The sequence below is a fragment of the Corylus avellana genome, chromosome ca1 (genome assembly GCF_901000735.1).
Source record: "Corylus avellana chromosome ca1, CavTom2PMs-1.0".
Taxonomy (NCBI): Eukaryota; Viridiplantae; Streptophyta; class Magnoliopsida; order Fagales; family Betulaceae; genus Corylus; species Corylus avellana.
Window position 1 is genome coordinate 8,577,645 of NC_081541.1, and position 17,023 is coordinate 8,594,667.

At 39.9% G+C, this 17,023-nt stretch overlaps 4 protein-coding genes across 4 annotated transcripts; 3 read left to right on the forward strand and 1 right to left on the reverse strand.

Moving 5' to 3' along the window:
• Positions 1-333: 333 nt before the first annotated feature.
• On the forward strand, positions 334-4,917 carry LOC132179561 (CBL-interacting serine/threonine-protein kinase 1-like). Its single transcript, XM_059592305.1, has 12 exons — positions 334-808; positions 1,014-1,076; positions 2,438-2,509; positions 2,627-2,734; positions 2,861-2,941; positions 3,031-3,210; positions 3,335-3,547; positions 3,649-3,753; positions 3,845-3,961; positions 4,202-4,264; positions 4,359-4,433; positions 4,611-4,917. Exons 1-12 carry the CDS (start codon positions 626-628, stop codon positions 4,671-4,673), a joined length of 1,323 nt encoding a protein of 440 aa, XP_059448288.1. The 5' UTR covers positions 334-625; the 3' UTR covers positions 4,674-4,917.
• Positions 4,918-6,435: 1,518 nt separating this feature from the next.
• On the reverse strand, positions 6,436-9,855 carry LOC132167775 (probable GTP diphosphokinase CRSH, chloroplastic). The gene is made up of 4 exons (XM_059578801.1): positions 9,435-9,855; positions 8,431-9,351; positions 7,395-7,679; positions 6,436-6,764 (listed from the first exon to the last, which is right to left on the reverse strand). Exons 1-4 carry the CDS (start codon positions 9,813-9,815, stop codon positions 6,630-6,632), a joined length of 1,722 nt encoding a protein of 573 aa, XP_059434784.1. The 5' UTR covers positions 9,816-9,855; the 3' UTR covers positions 6,436-6,629.
• A 123-nt stretch (positions 9,856-9,978) lies between these two features.
• Positions 9,979-13,576, forward strand: LOC132185652 (large ribosomal subunit protein uL3m). The gene is made up of 5 exons (XM_059599420.1): positions 9,979-10,420; positions 10,842-11,051; positions 11,407-11,511; positions 12,418-12,531; positions 13,072-13,576. Exons 1-5 carry the CDS (start codon positions 10,064-10,066, stop codon positions 13,243-13,245), a joined length of 960 nt encoding a protein of 319 aa, XP_059455403.1. The 5' UTR covers positions 9,979-10,063; the 3' UTR covers positions 13,246-13,576.
• A 627-nt stretch (positions 13,577-14,203) lies between these two features.
• Positions 14,204-15,701, forward strand: LOC132163513 (uncharacterized). The gene has a single exon (XM_059573827.1). It carries the CDS (start codon positions 14,861-14,863, stop codon positions 15,476-15,478), a length of 618 nt encoding a protein of 205 aa, XP_059429810.1. The 5' UTR covers positions 14,204-14,860; the 3' UTR covers positions 15,479-15,701.
• Positions 15,702-17,023: the final 1,322 nt, after the last annotated feature.

Consider the following 17,023-nt stretch of genomic DNA (forward strand, 5'->3'; position numbering starts at 1 on the left):
CGGAGATCTCCAAATAACCTATTTGGTAGGAAATGGTATTAATATTAGTCAATTGATAAAGAAATAAATCAATTTTTTAATCCACAGCTGACGTGGATCATTGCAGCCATGATTAAGGAAGGGTTAAGATGATTAGCAATAATAATAATAGAAAAGGCGCGCGTGGGACAACGTGGTAAAAGAAGCGCGACTGGTGTGAGGTGGCAGAGGTAGAAATTGAATTGAATTTTGTTTGGCAAAGAAGAAAGAGAGAAAGAGAATGAGATGACATGCAAAAAGATATGCGTTATTCGTTAAACTTATACCCGTGTTAATCGGAATCCTTCCTTGTAGGGGAGGGGTTAATTACTATTATCTTTAATTAAATAAATATATAATTATAGGAATTGTATAATACTATTTTTTGCATAAATACTTATGTTAATTAAGCGCACAATTGCGTTCAAAGATAAGAGCAAAGACAGCTTCTGGCTTGGGAAACAACCAGGAGGGAGCAGGAGAAGGCCGTTTTGATTAGACTCGCTAACTCAATTCTAGACTTATTCTTAAGAGTCTGATCAAAACCGCCGTACGCTTCAACGGTTTCAAATCAGGAGCCGGGATTTAACAGAGAGATTGCGTTTACATGGTGAGAAAGGAGGAGTTGGAGAAGAAGGGAATGCGACTGGGGAAGTACGAGCTGGGAAGGACTCTTGGCGAGGGCAATTTCGGAAAGGTTAAGTTGGCCAGGAACGTCGAGACCGGCCACTATGTCGCCGTTAAGATCATCGAGAAGAACAAGGTTATTGCTCTCAAGATCACCGATCAGGTTTCTCTCTTTCTTTTATTCCTTGCTTGATCAATGGGTTTTGTTTTTTCAAATTCTCAATCTTTTTTCTCTTTTGATAAATGGGTTCCTTTCGGAGAACAAAATGAATAAGATTCTGATCTGGGTTTTGGATTCCTTTTTCTGAAAACCATGGATTTTCGAATCCAGACACTGACTTTCATCAATGGTTATTATGGCGTGGCAGATAAAGAGGGAGATTGCCACCTTGAAGCTCCTCAAACATCCTAATGTCGTCAGATTACATGAGGTATTTTTATGCTCTTCTTCTTCCTTTTTCTGCTTACTGCAAACCATTTTTCGATATATAGATATATTTTTTTAACTTGGATTTTTTGTACCATAATCTTTCAATTAATTTCTGGTTCTGGGAGTCTATACATTTTTTGAGTCTAAAAGAAAAAAAATGATGTAAAAAATAGACAAATTTCCCTGCACAATTATTGCTATATTGGAATGAAATCAATCCTATTAAGTGCCTCCCACATCGACAAAGACTGTTTTTGGCGGTATCCATATGATGCTAGTCTCAATTATAATCAGGATCATCCAATTACGGGTGATCTCATATTATCTGCATCGACATCCACGGACCCCCCCACGTTCATGTGAAATTGCCAAAGTGGGGTTGCATACAGGTGATTCCTCCTCCCGGATATGGATCATTCGGGTGGGTCACATTGAACATGTCAAGAAAAGGCACCTCACGACCCATTCATTGGCCATTCAGTTTTTTTTTTTTGCATCCTGTTATGTTCTTGACCAACCACTGAAACCTTGACACGTGTACTACATATGCTTCCAATTCGCATGTGCGTGTCCTTGTGAGGTGAAACAGGTCGTTATATTCAAGAAATTCCCCTGGCCCCCACCATTCCACTCACCAAACTCACCAGCTTGATCTTGAGTTGGGCCCCATGATCTGTAACACCTTTTGCTGGACAGGAGCAGCAATAATCTTGATTCTTTTCCCACTTGCACGGATTGGGATTTAATCATTTACGGTAATTATTTGTCCGAATTCAATTTGGGAGAGGTCCTACATGGGACGGACTTGTTCAAATAAATTTTGAGCTATTCAGCCACTTATTCGGCCCAATAGATTTCATATAGGCTCTCTCACATTATTTGGACAGACAATTACTGTGGATCCTTATCTAACTTGCACACGGTAAGCTTTCAACTAATCATGTCTAGGACAATCCTTTTTTTGCGCTTGCATCACATGAATTGGTTTTGTTTATTGACGTGTTTTGGGAGGTATTTTTTATTTTTGATTTGAAAAAGTGTTATGATGCAACAACTGTTTTTGTTTTTTTGATTGTTTGCACACACACTTGGTACCATGTTTTCCACCAATGTTTTGTGCACTTGTATGGATTTGTTTATATAATGTAACAGAGCTGAGATCATGCCATTAGCACCCATAACTAAAGAACTGATTGTACATGATTGCCAATGAGTAATGGATTACTTCTCCTAAATTTTTTATGAGTACTTTATGCCACATTCTTATATTGTCATCACCATATTTAACCATTAATTAAGGACCTGGGAAGCAATGATTATGTTCCTCTGCTTATGCTTTGCATTATCATAATGACTTTGCAGGTGTTGGCAAGCAAAAACAAGATTAATATGGTCTTAGAATATGTGACTGGCGGGGAATTGTTCAATAGAATTGTAAGCAGCTTCAGCCATGCATAATATTCAAGGGTTTTTTTTTTTAAATTAATCTTCTTTCTTTTCTTGTATATGTATCTCTAGATGCAGAATTTTGATTTGATATATTTCTAACAGGCATCCAAGGGGAAACTTAAAGAAATCGAAGGCAGGAAGCTGTTTCAACAATTAATTGATGGAGTGAGTTACTGCCACACTAAAGGCGTTTTTCACAGAGATCTAAAGGTTATTTCAAAACTTTTTTTATGATAACATAGTGCCAATAACAATGCTACTTGTAATATTTTTCCAGATTATTTCACCCTTTGCTGCTTGTAGTTCTCACACAATCATTGTATTTCTTAATTGCAGCTAGAGAATGTTCTAGTTGATGCTAAAGGGAACATAAAGATATCTGACTTTGGCCTCAGTGCCTTACCTCAGCATCTTAGGGTACAGAGCCCTACCAAACTGAAATTTCATGATAGTTTTTTTGTACAGTCACTAATCACTTTGTTTTCTTTTAATCTGAAAATTATCAGCCTGATGGGTTACTGCACACAACCTGTGGAAGTCCCAATTATGTTGCTCCTGAGATTCTTGCTAACAGAGGGTATGATGGTGCCACCTCAGATGTATGGTCGTGTGGTGTTATCTTGTATGTAATTCTCACAGGATATCTTCCTTTTGATGATAGAAATCTTGCAGTTCTCTATCAGAAGGTATGGAGAACCTTTTTGGTGATATTTTGGATACCCTTTTAATATGAACCTATTACTGAAATATTTGTTTATTTGAATCTCATTAACTTTGATGTTTCTATATATTCTTTTTGAGGGATTTCAGATCTTCAGAGGGGATGCTCAGATACCAAAATGGCTGTCACCGGGGGCCCAAAACATGATAAGGAGAATTCTTGATCCCAGTCCTGCTAGCCGGATAACAATGGCGGGTATCAAAATAGATGAGTGGTTTAAGCAGGACTATACTCCTGCAAATCCCGACGATGAAGAAGAAGATATATACATTGATGATGAAGCATTCTCAATACATGCTGTGGTATGAGCTTGGAAATTGTTTTCTTTGTACACCCTCTGTTGCTTGTATCTTGAATATGCTTTTGTACTATATAAACTGATAGGATTATTCTTGCAATATAGCCATCTGAAGCAGAGAAGAGCCCTGGCTCACCCACTCTCATTAATGCATTTCAGTTGATTGGAATGTCCTCCTGCTTAGACCTCTCTGGCTTCTTTGAGAAAGAGGTGAGAGCACTTGATTTGCAAGTAATATTATTGCTGAAGTTGACACCTCAATATCTGATTGCCGTTTATGCGTGTTATTGAGTTAATTTAGGATGTCTCGGAGAGGAAGATCAGATTTACATCCAATCACTCTGCGAAGGATTTGCTTGAGAGGATTGAGGATATTGTAACAGAGATGGGATTTAGTGTTCTGAAGAAAAATGGAAGGGTGAGTTCTGTTGTTACTAATTTATAACACTTACTTCTTCTTTTTTCATCACTATCTATTCAAATGGATATAGATATTGATTCAAACTCCTCGCCTCCCCCCGGTTTTTCCGTGTAAAAGGGGAAATAATTTGGGAGCTCTAAACATCAATATGCCACGACTGGCAAGCCCTTTCTAAATTACAATGTTTGATATAAAGCAATGTTGTGATTTTCTGTCCAAACTTTTCTTTTTTTCCAGTTGAAAGTGATGCAGGAGCACAAGGGGCACAAAAATATGGGTAGTCTTTCCGTTGCAGCAGAGGTAAGTGATTGTGAAACTTGAAGGCATAGAAATATATGTACTTGGCATTGTTCCCAATTGTCTGAAGTTGTCATTGTCTCTGTAACTCTGTCAGGTGTTTGAGATAAGTTCATCCTTGTATGTAGTTGAATTAAGAAAATCATATGGAGATTCCGCAGTTTACAGACAGGTATTTGCTTTGATTGTTAAAGCTTTTTTCTTCTCCCTTTTGTTTTTTGTTTTCAAAACAAAAACATTAACAAACAACCCAAATTACAAAACGCTCAAAACTTTTTTCGCCATTGGAACACTTTTTCAAACCTAAAAAACACTTTTGGTATCTAATCCTTATTTTATATATTTGCAGCTGTGTAAAAAGCTATCAAATGATCTAGGAGTTGGCCCTAGCCAAGAGCTGTTGACAACATAAGTGCGAGTGATGGGTACTTGTTGGGTCAGACATCGGATATTAGCCTCTTCTTGCAGAGAAATGAACTTAGAACCCCAAGCAATGTAGTTCATGAGTATCTTTATCTCTGTTACATCTCTGTACAGTTCAAAATAGCCTCATATTTATATTCAAGTTGTATAGAATTGTTCAAGTTGTATAGAATTGCAGAACCAATTATGTTGCAGGACATAAAATCCTCTGTTTATAATAGCAATTTTTTATACGAATTTTCTTCTTTTGTATCGATGAACTTACACTCTGGCTTTGGTTTCAGTTTCATGTTTCCAAATGGATTTTGGTGAGAAGGGGGATGATTAATTGTTCATTTGAGACCCACCTTGCCACCCTGCTCATGGCCTCTTCTGCATGGTGTTATATATTATGACATAATGACAGTGAAAAACGGTTTAAACCCCAAACAAACACACCTAAATCAAAATCAATCGACAAAACTCCAGCATATAAGTGCATTAACTATAAAGATAATGTGCATGGATTTTTGCTTACCAAGTGGGAAACTTTTGAACGACTCTTCAAAAGAAAAATCACTCACTCTGAAAGGCACTCAGCCACCACCAGCAAATTTCACCATAACATATTAAGTACTCACAAAGTCTGTAGATCCAAATCAAGGCTTGTAATCTCATAAGTGATGCACTTGATCTCCCTTTCAAAACAGCTCCAAAACTCTTGCCTTTTTTTTCAGTGACTTGCCACGAACTCATCAATCTCTAGAACTCCAGCTCTGATGAACTCTTCACTCATCAACCAAATACCAACACTCAAAAGAGAATCAAGGATTTTCATAGTAGTTGGGTAGCAGGGAAGGTTAAGCTTATGAAAAGGAAGAGGTTCTCTCTCTTAGGGCTTTCAGGATTTCACTCTATTTTCTCTCTTTATAAACAAAAATATTAGTGTAAAGCATGATATTTATAGGTAGGGGAACAATTTGGGTTGATTAAGGAATCCTATTTAAAACAAAATTAAAACCCCATAAACTCGGCCGAGTGAAGGTCGAAGAAGTTTCTATTTGAGCTCATTGAAGTGACTGTTGCAACTGTTGCGCAAGTGAATGAGCAAAGTTTTGGGTTCTTCATGAAACTTGTATGCTACAGCATGAGCCGAGTGAGTCCTCTTAAGTCTTAAATAAATTCCAAACCAGACTCGACTCTAAACTCTACTACTATTAACTACAACCCAAATAACCTATATTTCTCATCGCCTAACCTATCTCATAAGAAATCTTGTTAGATCTTCTCAATACAGTGTAAAAGGGACATGAAGTACTTGGGCAAGTTGGAAAGTGTGCTCTTAATAAGGGTAACTCTACCACTTTGAGACAAATACATCAGTGTTCCAACTAACCAATGGACGCTCTATCTTTTCAATAACATTGTCCCAAATAGACTTAACTTTATAAGATGCCCCCAACAGAAGACCAAATACTTCAAAGGCAAAAAACCCCACATTCTAGTATACTTGCCAACCTCTCCACATTACCAATGTTGCCCATAGGGACCAAATTGATCTTCAATCTCGAAATAGCAAAACATAAGAACAAACACCGCAAGTGACATGGATGATTTGGGTCAGCCCTACTAAAAATTAAAGTATCATCCACAAACAAGAAGTGAGAGATATCGATCCCTCCAACAGAAAAGCCAGTCAACAGACCCTCACTCATTGCTGGAAAAATCTTACTTAAAGCATTAAACTAGCTATAACAGAGCTTGGTCCCCTCTGCTTAAGATCTACCTTATCATTTATAACGTGGGAAGTTGGATTTCATTTTACATATGACTATAGCAGGTCCATCATTGGCCCTTGTAACAATGTTACATTACATGGAAATTCCACTATGTACAGTGCAAACAATATTTTCAACGTTAAATATGGTAATTATAAGTAAACCCTTTGGCCTGTTTGCAAGCAGATCTACTTTGCAAGCCTGTTGCCAAGCTCTTTACTATATACCTGAATTAACCCACTGTGGTCATCCATTTGAAGCTTCTCATTTAACATGGTCTTATATTCATCATCTTTGTGATCTAAATTACGCATAAGTTCGACCTGCAGAAATAAGAACAAAAGTTATAAATAGATAGAAAAAAAAGTAACAAACAATTCCAGAAATAATATGATATCTAATCTTCGAAACGAGACTGTTCAGATATATCATGATAAAGTCAACCAACTTTGCGTGATAGTTTCAATTACAATTCAGATTCAGGCCAAAACAAAAATGAAATCGCCAAAATTCTGAGAAGTTAAACCGAAAAAGGAGAAAAAAAATCAACATTCAAAATGATCAAATGTAAAACAAGTAGATGTGTGATCAACATCTTTTGCAATTAATGTGCTGAACAAAGACCAAACTTTCATAGGGTTAGAAAAACAATATAGATAAGATGTTTCAAATCAAATCACTCCAAAATCAAAGTCAATTTTATAACCTTATCATCATGTCCATTATGTGTAATATGGTGACAGAGATACCTTAACATATCTTCACTCTCAAACTTCTAACTCCAACCATGGTGTTTCAGGATCAGAACAATATGAATTTTTAAACAAGCATCTATATGCAATGTTGTCAATCCAATGGAATTACTATCTCATAATTAGCTACAGAGAGTGAGAGAACAAAGGGGGGAGGAGGATATATTAGTTCTGATTTTACAGACAGATATTGGTATTTACCTGTGTCTGAAACAAATCAAATTCATCAGAACTTAGCGAACCATCACTATTTGAATCAAGAAGCTGCATCATCTCACGGGCATCTTCACCAGGGGCTCCAAGCTCTTCCATCACTTCCATAAGTTCCTCAATGCTGATCCTACCGTCTCCATTCTTGTCAAGAAGGTGGAATACTCGATCTCTCTGGTCAACCTCAATACCTTTATGATTTGTGGATGGAAGATCTTTTAGGCGCAATGCTGCAAGTTCAGCTGCAGCCATCACTATGGCCTTGAGCCGCTCAGCCTGAACATCACAAATCACTAAATCAATCGCCTTTACCTGGCTGGATTAATAAAATTTCACATAATGTAATGCTGAGTTAGAAGCTTCATGCACTTGACAAGCATACATGCTCATGAAATAAGTCAATCCCAGCTTTCCCTTTCTCCTAATCACTTCCCTTATGATGAATAGAATGTAGAACTTTCAAGGGGATAATCACTCATAAAACAGACGTAATGAATAAGACGTTCTTATACAGGATTCTAAAGGAAACATATTAGACTTAATAATCAGCTAGAAAAGAAGGAAAGTAACCATAGCCAACATATATCAGCACACAAAGCAAAGGACTGTTGCAAACAAATCTTCTCCAACGTTCACTAAATCATCCGATAAACCCATTACCATGTATAACTTGCTATTTTCCACTATAAATTGTACGAATTATCAACAGCAAACCATCAAGCAATAACAATCAAGTATTCTCTTTAGTCTTAGTTCTTGCGTACCTGGTTTTTTTTCAGAACGGGGATGCTTCTTCCCCTTTACCATATGGGGTAATAAGACCAGGAATTGCATCTCATATATGACATTGGATTTATTTACTCTAACAATATTTACACATAAGTATCCAGTCCAATTTACCACAGCCAAATAGTGGATTCTTTAATCTTTATTATCTTTTATGTAACAATATTTATACATAAATTGTATGGAAAACGAAGACTTGAATGGATTAATTTCAATCGTATAGCACAATTATACCAATTACCTCTTCTGGATCAGTAAGACCACCCTTGTACAATGAATGGGACGCCGTTCCACCATCTGCCAACATGTCCATCTCCGTCGTCCGTATCTGTATTTCCATGAGCGGTCTAGCCCTGCCATTCTCACTCACATTCGCCGCCATGTGTAAACTCCTGTATCCATTGGCTTTGGGCTTGGCAATGTAGTCTTTCGTCCGGTGGGGCATCTCTTCCCACAAAGACCGCACGATTTCTTGTACCCTGTAGCACGCTCTCTCCCCAACATCTACTGACCTGGGCTTCAATATCACTCGCAAACCCAGAACATCATTAACCTCTTCAGCCTTCCGACCATCTCTCAACAGCTTCTTCATCGTACTATAACGACTCTTATACCGACCTTTGACGAAGACATCCTCCACCATGTCCGCCAGCACGGAATCGCTCCTCAACGCTTCAAGAAGCAGGTCCTTGTACACATCAATCAGAGAACTCCCACCCGTCTCGTAACCTCGTAACCACGTATCGATAGAGAGATACGAACAAGGAAACAAGTAGCGGAAACAGAGATCCTCCAGCTCCAAGGACAAGAAGTTGGCTCCCATGGCATGAGCCAGAGGCGCGTGGATCTTCATAACCTCGAGAGAGAGAATTTGCTGCTGGTATCTGGGCAGGTAATCAAGATGTCTCATGGCATCGAGCTTGAGAGCCAAGTCTAGAATGACAGCCCTGATATCATAGAAGGTGAGGCAGAACTTTCTCAAAGCAGCGGCGCTGTCATCGTCCAATATTTCGATTTTGGAAGACATGTTCTTGACGCGCAGGCTCTCATGCAATAGATGAGCAGTGCCGGTACTGATCCGATCTCTCACCTCAAAAATCGACACCGCACCCGCCTCCAGGACTTGCCTGAGTATGCCGGCCGAAATAACCTCCGCATCCATCTGCAATGCCATATACATGTATATGGTTCAATCGCTAGCTATATGAATGTGGGGGAAATTAGGGAGAGAGATGAATTAAATACCTGGAGATGGGCGAGGAGGAGGGCGAGGGAGAGAGCCTTGGAGAGGGGAGAGCGGCCGTCGGGGGAGTGAGGCAGGGAGTGCAAGATGGGGATGGACAGCTTGAGGGATTTGAAGAGGAGGGTTTGGGTTTGGGAGGAGTGGAGCGCGTTCTTCATGGTGTCCGTCAGCTCGTTGAATGCCCCCACCAGCTCCACCACCCTCTTCCCGCCGGCCTGCTCCACCAACAGCTCCGGTCCTCCTCCGGTTCCTCCACCCATTTCTACTGCTCTGCTTGCTCTCGCCACCGCTAGTACCTGGAAATCACGACGGATACGACGTCGTCTCTGGAGGAGTTGCGTTCTGGTTGTTATTGACGGATTGAGTCCCACCAGAGCCTCCATCGGAGGAACCGATTGAAAGGTGGAGAGAGTGACTGAGTGAGTGAGCTTTTCTTTCACTTTAATTCTTCATTAAATCCAATTTTATTGAATGACTAAAATACCCCATATCATTTCATATAACTCCAACGGTGCCACTGTATAAACCCTCCTTAGCCCCCACGGTCGCTGCTTTTCTCTTCTCTCTGTCTCTCTCACTCGTCTGAAACCACCACCAAAGCGACGCCGCTTCGGGTATCGTCTGAGAGACCATGTCGGCCTTATCAAGAGGCCTAATTTCTCGTCTCCGACTCATCGCATCCAATCCAACGAGAACGACTACTACAACAACCGCCACAGCGCCGTACCCATTCTTCTTCTTCCTGAGGAGATTCGGCACCGCCGATGCGTTGGTGGATGGGGCATCCGAAGAGAGCTTCCTCCAAGAGCAACAGAGTCGGGTTATGACCCGGAACTCCAAGCGGACCGGGGTGATTGCCGTCAAGTGTGGAATGTCCGCTCTCTGGGACAAATGGGGTGCTAGGGTTCCCATCACCGTCCTCTGGGTCGACGACAATATCGTCTCTCAGGTCAAGACCCTTGAAAAGGAAGGTATTACTGCTCTGCAGGTACTCTCTCAAACTTCCCAACTTCACCTTTTCTATTTCTAATTTGTCACAATCATTTCATTTTTAGCGTTAGTTTTGTTTATTTTTCTAAGTACGAGTTCAGTCTTCATTCATTTTGTAAAATGATTCGTTTTGGTCATTTGAGACTTCAAACAAACAACGAAAAGGCTTTCTTTGCTGTAATCTGTAAATGGTTCCATTATTTTCTCTAAGTTCTGCTTTATGTTTTCAGAAATATATGGTTGGCCAAAAGATCTTACATTTTATAATATTGATAAATGTTTTATATATTTTTTGGTCGGCTTTTCCTGGCAACCAAACAGAGAGTTGAGAGTTAAGCTTATTCCGTCAGATAATCTCTGTTTTTTTTTTGTATGTATATAATTATGTGATGGTGGTGTTCCTTTGCTGTGGTAGTTAGATTGGTTGCGGGCAGAAGAAGGAAAAACATTTGACGAAACCTGAAGTGGGTCATTTTAGAGCTCAAGGTGTTCCAATGAAAAGGAAATTGAGGGAATTTCCTGTGACCGAAGATGCACTTCTTCCTGTGGGTACGTCGATTGGTGTTCGTCATTTTGTGCCTGGTCAGTATGTTGATGTCACAGGAATCACAAGAGGGAAAGGTTTCCAGGTGAATTCATTTGGCTTTCAGCTCCCTCCCATCATCTACTTGTCATTTTTTAGTGTTGCTTATCCCTTTTCCTTTTGATACCTTCTTGTCATCTTCTTCCCCTTAAGTAAGGGTTTGGAGGATGAAATAGTGTCATCCCGTATGGGCACAAGAGTTACATTTCTAGTGAGAAAATGCTTATTCTTTGTGACACCACCAATTATATGCATGGTTTGTTTAGTTCTTTAAATGAGTAGTTGAGGATGAGAGATATTCATGAAGTTCAAAACCTTTATTGTCAGAGCTCTTTTTGATTTCCTGAGAAAAGTGTGAGTTTCGTTTGTGATGTCACTAATTATATCTATTATGTGTCTAGGGTGTGATGAAAAGGCATGGTTTTAAAGGAATGCCAGCATCGCATGGTGCGTCACTGTCACATCGAAGTCTTGGTTCTACAGGCCAGAGGGATGCTCCTGGAAAGGTATATACGACTTCCTTGAGCTTTTTGGATCTTCTAGCTTTTTTACGATACTAATGAAATTGATATTTGATAAATCCCAGTTGTAAATTGACTAGATTCTTTTATGCACGGATGGGAACATGTCAAGATCAAACCTCTTGAGTCTTTTTGGAATTAAAGTGTGGATTATTTTGGTTAACAAGAAAAAACATGAATAGAATGCGTGCGTGCAGAAAGCTCTAATTTAATTTATCATCCCACATCACCAATATAAATTTGATTGGTTGCTCCTCTGAAATTAGCTCTCCAACTTGGTTTCACTTCTCATATTCCCTTTTTTTCACCACTGTTGTAAATGTTGGGATCACTTATAGAGTGTTCTATGTAGTTCAATGACTGAGCAAATAGACACTAGAAAGGATGAATATAGTCAATTTAATATAGACGTTGAAGGGTAGCTCTCATTCTTAAGAACAAATTCTGTTGCCATTCTGAAGCTGGTGGAACTTAAAACTTCCATGGCAAGGTGGATTTTCCCTCTGATGCTGTATACTGTGTGAAACTTAGGTCCAGGACCACATCTACAGGACCTGAGTAAGTTGTGATCTGGTTATTTTGCCCGGAACCTAGTTAATGTGATTAGTACTTTGTAGATACTTGACTTGGCTTGCTTCGAACATATAGCAGTACCTTCTTTCTTTTTTCTTTTTCTTTCTTTTTTTTTTTTAAAAAAAAAACAATCTTTAAGAGAGTGAGAGAGCGAGAGGTAGAGTCAAACAACAGAGCTTTGTCCTCTCTCTGTCCACATATAAGTCTTTTGTAAAATATATACTGATCCTGTGATTATGTTTCATTAAATATATTAGCAAATTTATTTTGCAACTGCCCTTGGATTGTAATTTTTCAAATCACATGTTTTCTGAACAGGTATTTAAAGGCAAAAAGATGCCTGGGCGCATGGGTGGGAAGCAGAGAACAGTTAAAAATGTATGGGTCTATAAAATTGAACCGGCAAGGAATCTAATGTGGGTGAGAGGCCAAGTATGTTTCTCTTACCCAGTTTATTTTTCAGCTTTAGTGCTTTAAATCTAGATGGGTAAGAAGACCTTCCCATTTGAAATGCATGCTGGCAGATGTGCCAATTAGCTTTACCTCAAATCGTACATCATCCTTCTAGAAGGACAAGGTGGAGGCTGAGCTCATGAGTTCCAAGCTCCATTGGGTGGGTGTGTGACTTATCTGGGAAAAAAAAAGCCTGCACTCAGATGCTCTAACAATATTATTGGATGGATCTTACCTAACTAGTATTTTAGGAGACTAGTTAAAGACTCTCTTGATGTGAGCTTAATTATAATAAGTAGTGTTCTGAGCCATGAAAGAACAAACTGTGTCTCAATATTACTATCTTGGAGGATGCTTAGGATTGGATTTATGAATCTGTTGATACACATTTGCAGTCCTGCTATTCACAATTCACGCCATGTGGTTATGAATAGGGATCAACCCTTTTCTGGAGTCTTTTGGTTATATTGTTAATGATGGATTTCAATCAGATGGTGTAAAGTTATCTACTCCTTGCAGGTCCCTGGTGCCGAAGGGAACTTTGTATTCATAAAAGATGCTTTCTACAAAAAACCTGATATTTCACTGCTTCCATTTCCTACTTACTTTGCGCCAGAAGACGAGGACCCAGCAGCATTGGAACCACTAGTTGCTGATCTTGGGGAAGTAGACCCCTTTATGGTGGCAGATTAATCAAGAGCAGACTTAATAAATGTGAGAACTGCTTACTTGTTTAAATGATTGCTGTCACTTTTTTGGTGATCCGGATTGGGCGGTGGGTTTGTCTTCTAAGAAGCGTCTTGAGGAATTTGATCTTGAAGTTATGTTTGTTAGATTACAGGACTGCAGCTGCAAGGCATGTAATTTTATTCTTGAGTTCATTCAACCCCTGCTTTTGATGGTGGCTGACCATGCTCCTACGTTGGGACTCTTTCTTTCTTTTTCTTCTTTTTCTTTTTTAAAATAATAGCTGTAAACTTGGAATTTTGGCCTTTCAATTAGCATCACTCATAGATTTGAAGTATTGAGTTCTTGTTTATTCAATATCTCCAAATGGTTGTGCAATTTGTTATGAATAGGCATGATGATAGGTTGCATTCAACCATTAAAACATGAGAAATGCTAGAGAGTCAAACAAATAACTCTAGAAAAACTTTCAAATTGACATGGCAAGGGTTTTTAAATTAAAAAAAAAATGTAATTCTCTCTTCTTTGTTTGCTACTCACGGTTTGTCACGTTAATTTTTAGAAAAATTTGGGTTCATTTATTTGGCTCCTTAACCCTTCTCTTTAAACATTGGCTTTTCCTTTTTCTCTCTTTTGACCCAGTGATTGAGCATTTGGTGCTGGTCGTGCAATAAGCTTCCATCCATCGTGAACCTTATTAATAGGGCGTTCTGAAGGGTCAAACCAAATGTACATAATGAAGAAAAGGAATTGGATACGGAGAAAAATGAAAAATATGAATTAACTATTAATATGATGGGTAGAGAATAACTTATATCCGGATGAGGCGTAAAACATGGGTGTTTTACAGCCTCCAATAACATGGTGACACCTCAGATAAAACAAAACAATTGCACAAAAATACCCTAAACCAAATACACTAGATTTCAGATTTAACAAAAGAGAGACATGTGAGAGACTGGCCAGGCCAGACCCACGGCTGGAATCCATGGACCAGATTGAAGGATTTTCCCTTTGATTGTTTCGATTTGGGGATTTTGATTTAGGGTTTGAATTTATGTGGGTTTTGTTGATTGGGTTTTTCTCTTGAGTTGTTGATTCGTACTTTCAGTTACAGGCTGCCCACGTTCCGTTTGTTGAGGAAAGTGTGAAGGAGGCGGATAGAGCATTGGTCTCACACCTTCATAGGTTGTCCGAGTTCAAGCAATTCTATTAAGGATTGCTGTAGAAACTCTGATTTTGGTTCTGATTTGCCAATTGGGTCTTGCTTGGAAGCTCAGGTGCAAGAGAATCAGAGCAAGCTGCGCACACTCGGGATCAGAAAGACAAACGAGGTTTTGGCTTTGAGGAAGAAAGAAAAAATCCTGTGTTTTCAATCCTATTTCATAACATGATTTTAACTTACGTGTCAACCAGGTATTGGAGGCTGCAAAACTAGTCTTTAACGCCAAGACCGGACATGGGTATGTATTTAGTATTTACAAAGCAGGTGGAGAGGCGGACAGAGTAGAGTCAAAATTCACAATCCGATGAGAGAGAGTGGTCTCCAACCAACAAACATACAAAGAAAAGCCTAAACTCCGGGTGCTAGGGTTACCGTTGGGATCGCAGGAGCGCAGCAATGCAAGCGGGAGAAGCGTGCGGCGGATGCGGCTCGTCGGAGAAATGGGTGCTCCACACCGTCCGGCAGCGAGGGAGCTACCGGCGGATATGCACGCACTGCGTTCTGAAGGGTCACCCCTCGCTCTTCTGCCCGGTCTGCTTTGTGGTGTTCGACAAGGAATCGTCCCCTCTGCCTGCCCCGTCGGACCGCCTCATCTGCCTCCACTGCTCCTCCATCGCCCACCGCTCCTGCGCCGTCTCGTCTCCCTCCTTCCTCTGCCCTCCCTGCTCCAACCCTAGCTTCTCTTTCTTCGATCCCTATCCCAAGCGGGCCATCGACCTAGACTTGGCCAAGGCGCTCTTGGCCGCTTCGCGGATCGCCGCCACGTCCATCCACAAGGCCGCCGCCGCCGCCAGGGTCGACGCCGAGCGCCGCGTGAAGGAGGCCGCCTTCGCCAGGAAGAAAGCCAGGGAGGCCTTGGACCGCATCGCTTTTCTTCTCGTCACCAAAGAATCTCCCAAGAAACCCCTTCACTTAACCCCAAATGGCGTTGAGGGAGGCAAGAACGCAACAAATGGCTTGCTTTCTCTTTCCACCGCGGACGCTCAACGGAGCGCTCATGCTAGTGAGGACTGAGAGAAGAACAAAAAGGTTGGGAATTGGGACTGAGTCTTTTCTCCGAGTTATTACCGTGTTTGTAAAATTCAGTTTGAATAGGACGCCCAGAAAGTCTTGTAGAGTAGAATTTGTAGAAATCATGGGTTTAGATTAGTTTCTTGTGTAGATTCACCGATGTTTCGTACTTGATCTTCCTCCTCTGTAACTTTTTTCTTGAATCGGAATTTCCTTTTGCCCTTCACTGCTGTCTACGTTTCTTCAAAGTTCCTTTTCTGCTACTTTCATGGTTTTTAACAACTTCTTTTGCACATTTCTTGTTTGTTTTAGATTCTAGTTGTTTCATTTCAGGGCCCCTTGTGTCCATTTTGCTGATTGAATTGTTGAATGAAACTTTCACTTTCTAACATTCATCGCACCTGCTGTGTTTTGATGACTATTTAGATTGGGTGAAGCACAACTGGCCTATGCTCCAGTTTACATACAATTTGCTTGACAGATAATTTTGGGTTGAATATTTTCTTTCCATTTTCACATACTTCTTTTGCATGGCACTGGGTTCTTTCTGTATTCAATAACTGCGTAGGTAAGTGCATTTTCTACTAACATGTAGAAATATGGATAAATCATTTCGTAATGACAAGAAATGAATGAATCGGGCGAGAGTTGAAGAACCTCATTTCTTTGTGAATCACCCTGTTGGTTGAATGAAATCTCCACTTGTTGATTCCATGATGACAATCTTGAATCTCAGAGGATGAGGATAGAGTCTCTGCTCTGGAACAATTCTGCAGTTTTCAATGACCAAGCAGTCACCTCCCGTTGGCTTTCTAACGATAATCAAATGGTTCTGGATGAGTGCTGCAGTCACCAAATATGAAATCGACAGTGCCGGAGATGACGCAGTTGCGATAGAATGGTGATCGAAGCAAGGATAAACACACACAAAATGCCTTCTGTTTCAAATATTATCAAATGAAAGCAAATATAAGGAGTATTAAGCATATGGAAGTAAATTTTCAAAGCATTGAAACAGTTCCTTTTGTAAATCAGAGTCTGAGGAGGTGAAAACGTGGAACTAACTCACAGGAAGAGGCACTCTAGTAGGTGCAGATTCCATCTCAGTAATTTTCCCTTCCTGTGATGATCCTCTTTCAGGCTCCATCTCCATACATGAACAAATTAATCTTTTTTTTTAGAAATGAATGTAATGTACTCATTGCAGATCCCAGCCCCGACATATATAACGCGTAAAATGTTAACGGAGTGCCTAATTTGACAAGTGATAGTAGTATGAAATGTTCAGACGTCACTTTTTAAAGTTTAGAGACGTAAATAAAAATGTATACCATCTCCAATGGATCTCCGAAACGGTTCCGCTTGTCCATGCTTTGCCTATTTTTGAACTTACTGTGTAGTGTAAGCTACCAAAAAAGGTGCAATATTTCAGAATGCTTCCAGAAAGCAGAAGTCGTTTATGGCATGGATGAAAACGGCAGTCGTTTATGGCATGGACATCCAGCAAATACATCTTGCTAGTGATGCCAATAAATAATAATCATCAAC

Coding starts and splice junctions, on each gene's coding strand:
- LOC132179561 (XM_059592305.1), top strand. CDS start 626: ATGGTGAGAAAGGAGGAGTTGGAGAAGAAGGGAATGCGACTGGGGAAG. Junction 4,265..4,358: donor GTCTTTCCGTTGCAGCAGAG/GTAAGTGATTGT, acceptor TAACTCTGTCAG/GTGTTTGAGATAAGTTCATC. Junction 4,434..4,610: donor ATTCCGCAGTTTACAGACAG/GTATTTGCTTTG, acceptor ATATATTTGCAG/CTGTGTAAAAAGCTATCAAA.
- LOC132167775 (XM_059578801.1), bottom strand. CDS start 9,815: ATGGAGGCTCTGGTGGGACTCAATCCGTCAATAACAACCAGAACGCAA. Junction 9,352..9,434: donor TCCTCCTCGCCCATCTCCAG/GTATTTAATTCA, acceptor ATGGCATTGCAG/ATGGATGCGGAGGTTATTTC. Junction 6,765..7,394: donor TTGATTTGTTTCAGACACAG/GTAAATACCAAT, acceptor TTATTTCTGCAG/GTCGAACTTATGCGTAATTT.
- LOC132185652 (XM_059599420.1), top strand. CDS start 10,064: ATGTCGGCCTTATCAAGAGGCCTAATTTCTCGTCTCCGACTCATCGCA. Junction 10,421..10,841: donor AAGGTATTACTGCTCTGCAG/GTACTCTCTCAA, acceptor TGTGGTAGTTAG/ATTGGTTGCGGGCAGAAGAA. Junction 11,512..12,417: donor AGAGGGATGCTCCTGGAAAG/GTATATACGACT, acceptor TTTTCTGAACAG/GTATTTAAAGGCAAAAAGAT.
- LOC132163513 (XM_059573827.1), top strand. CDS start 14,861: ATGCAAGCGGGAGAAGCGTGCGGCGGATGCGGCTCGTCGGAGAAATGG.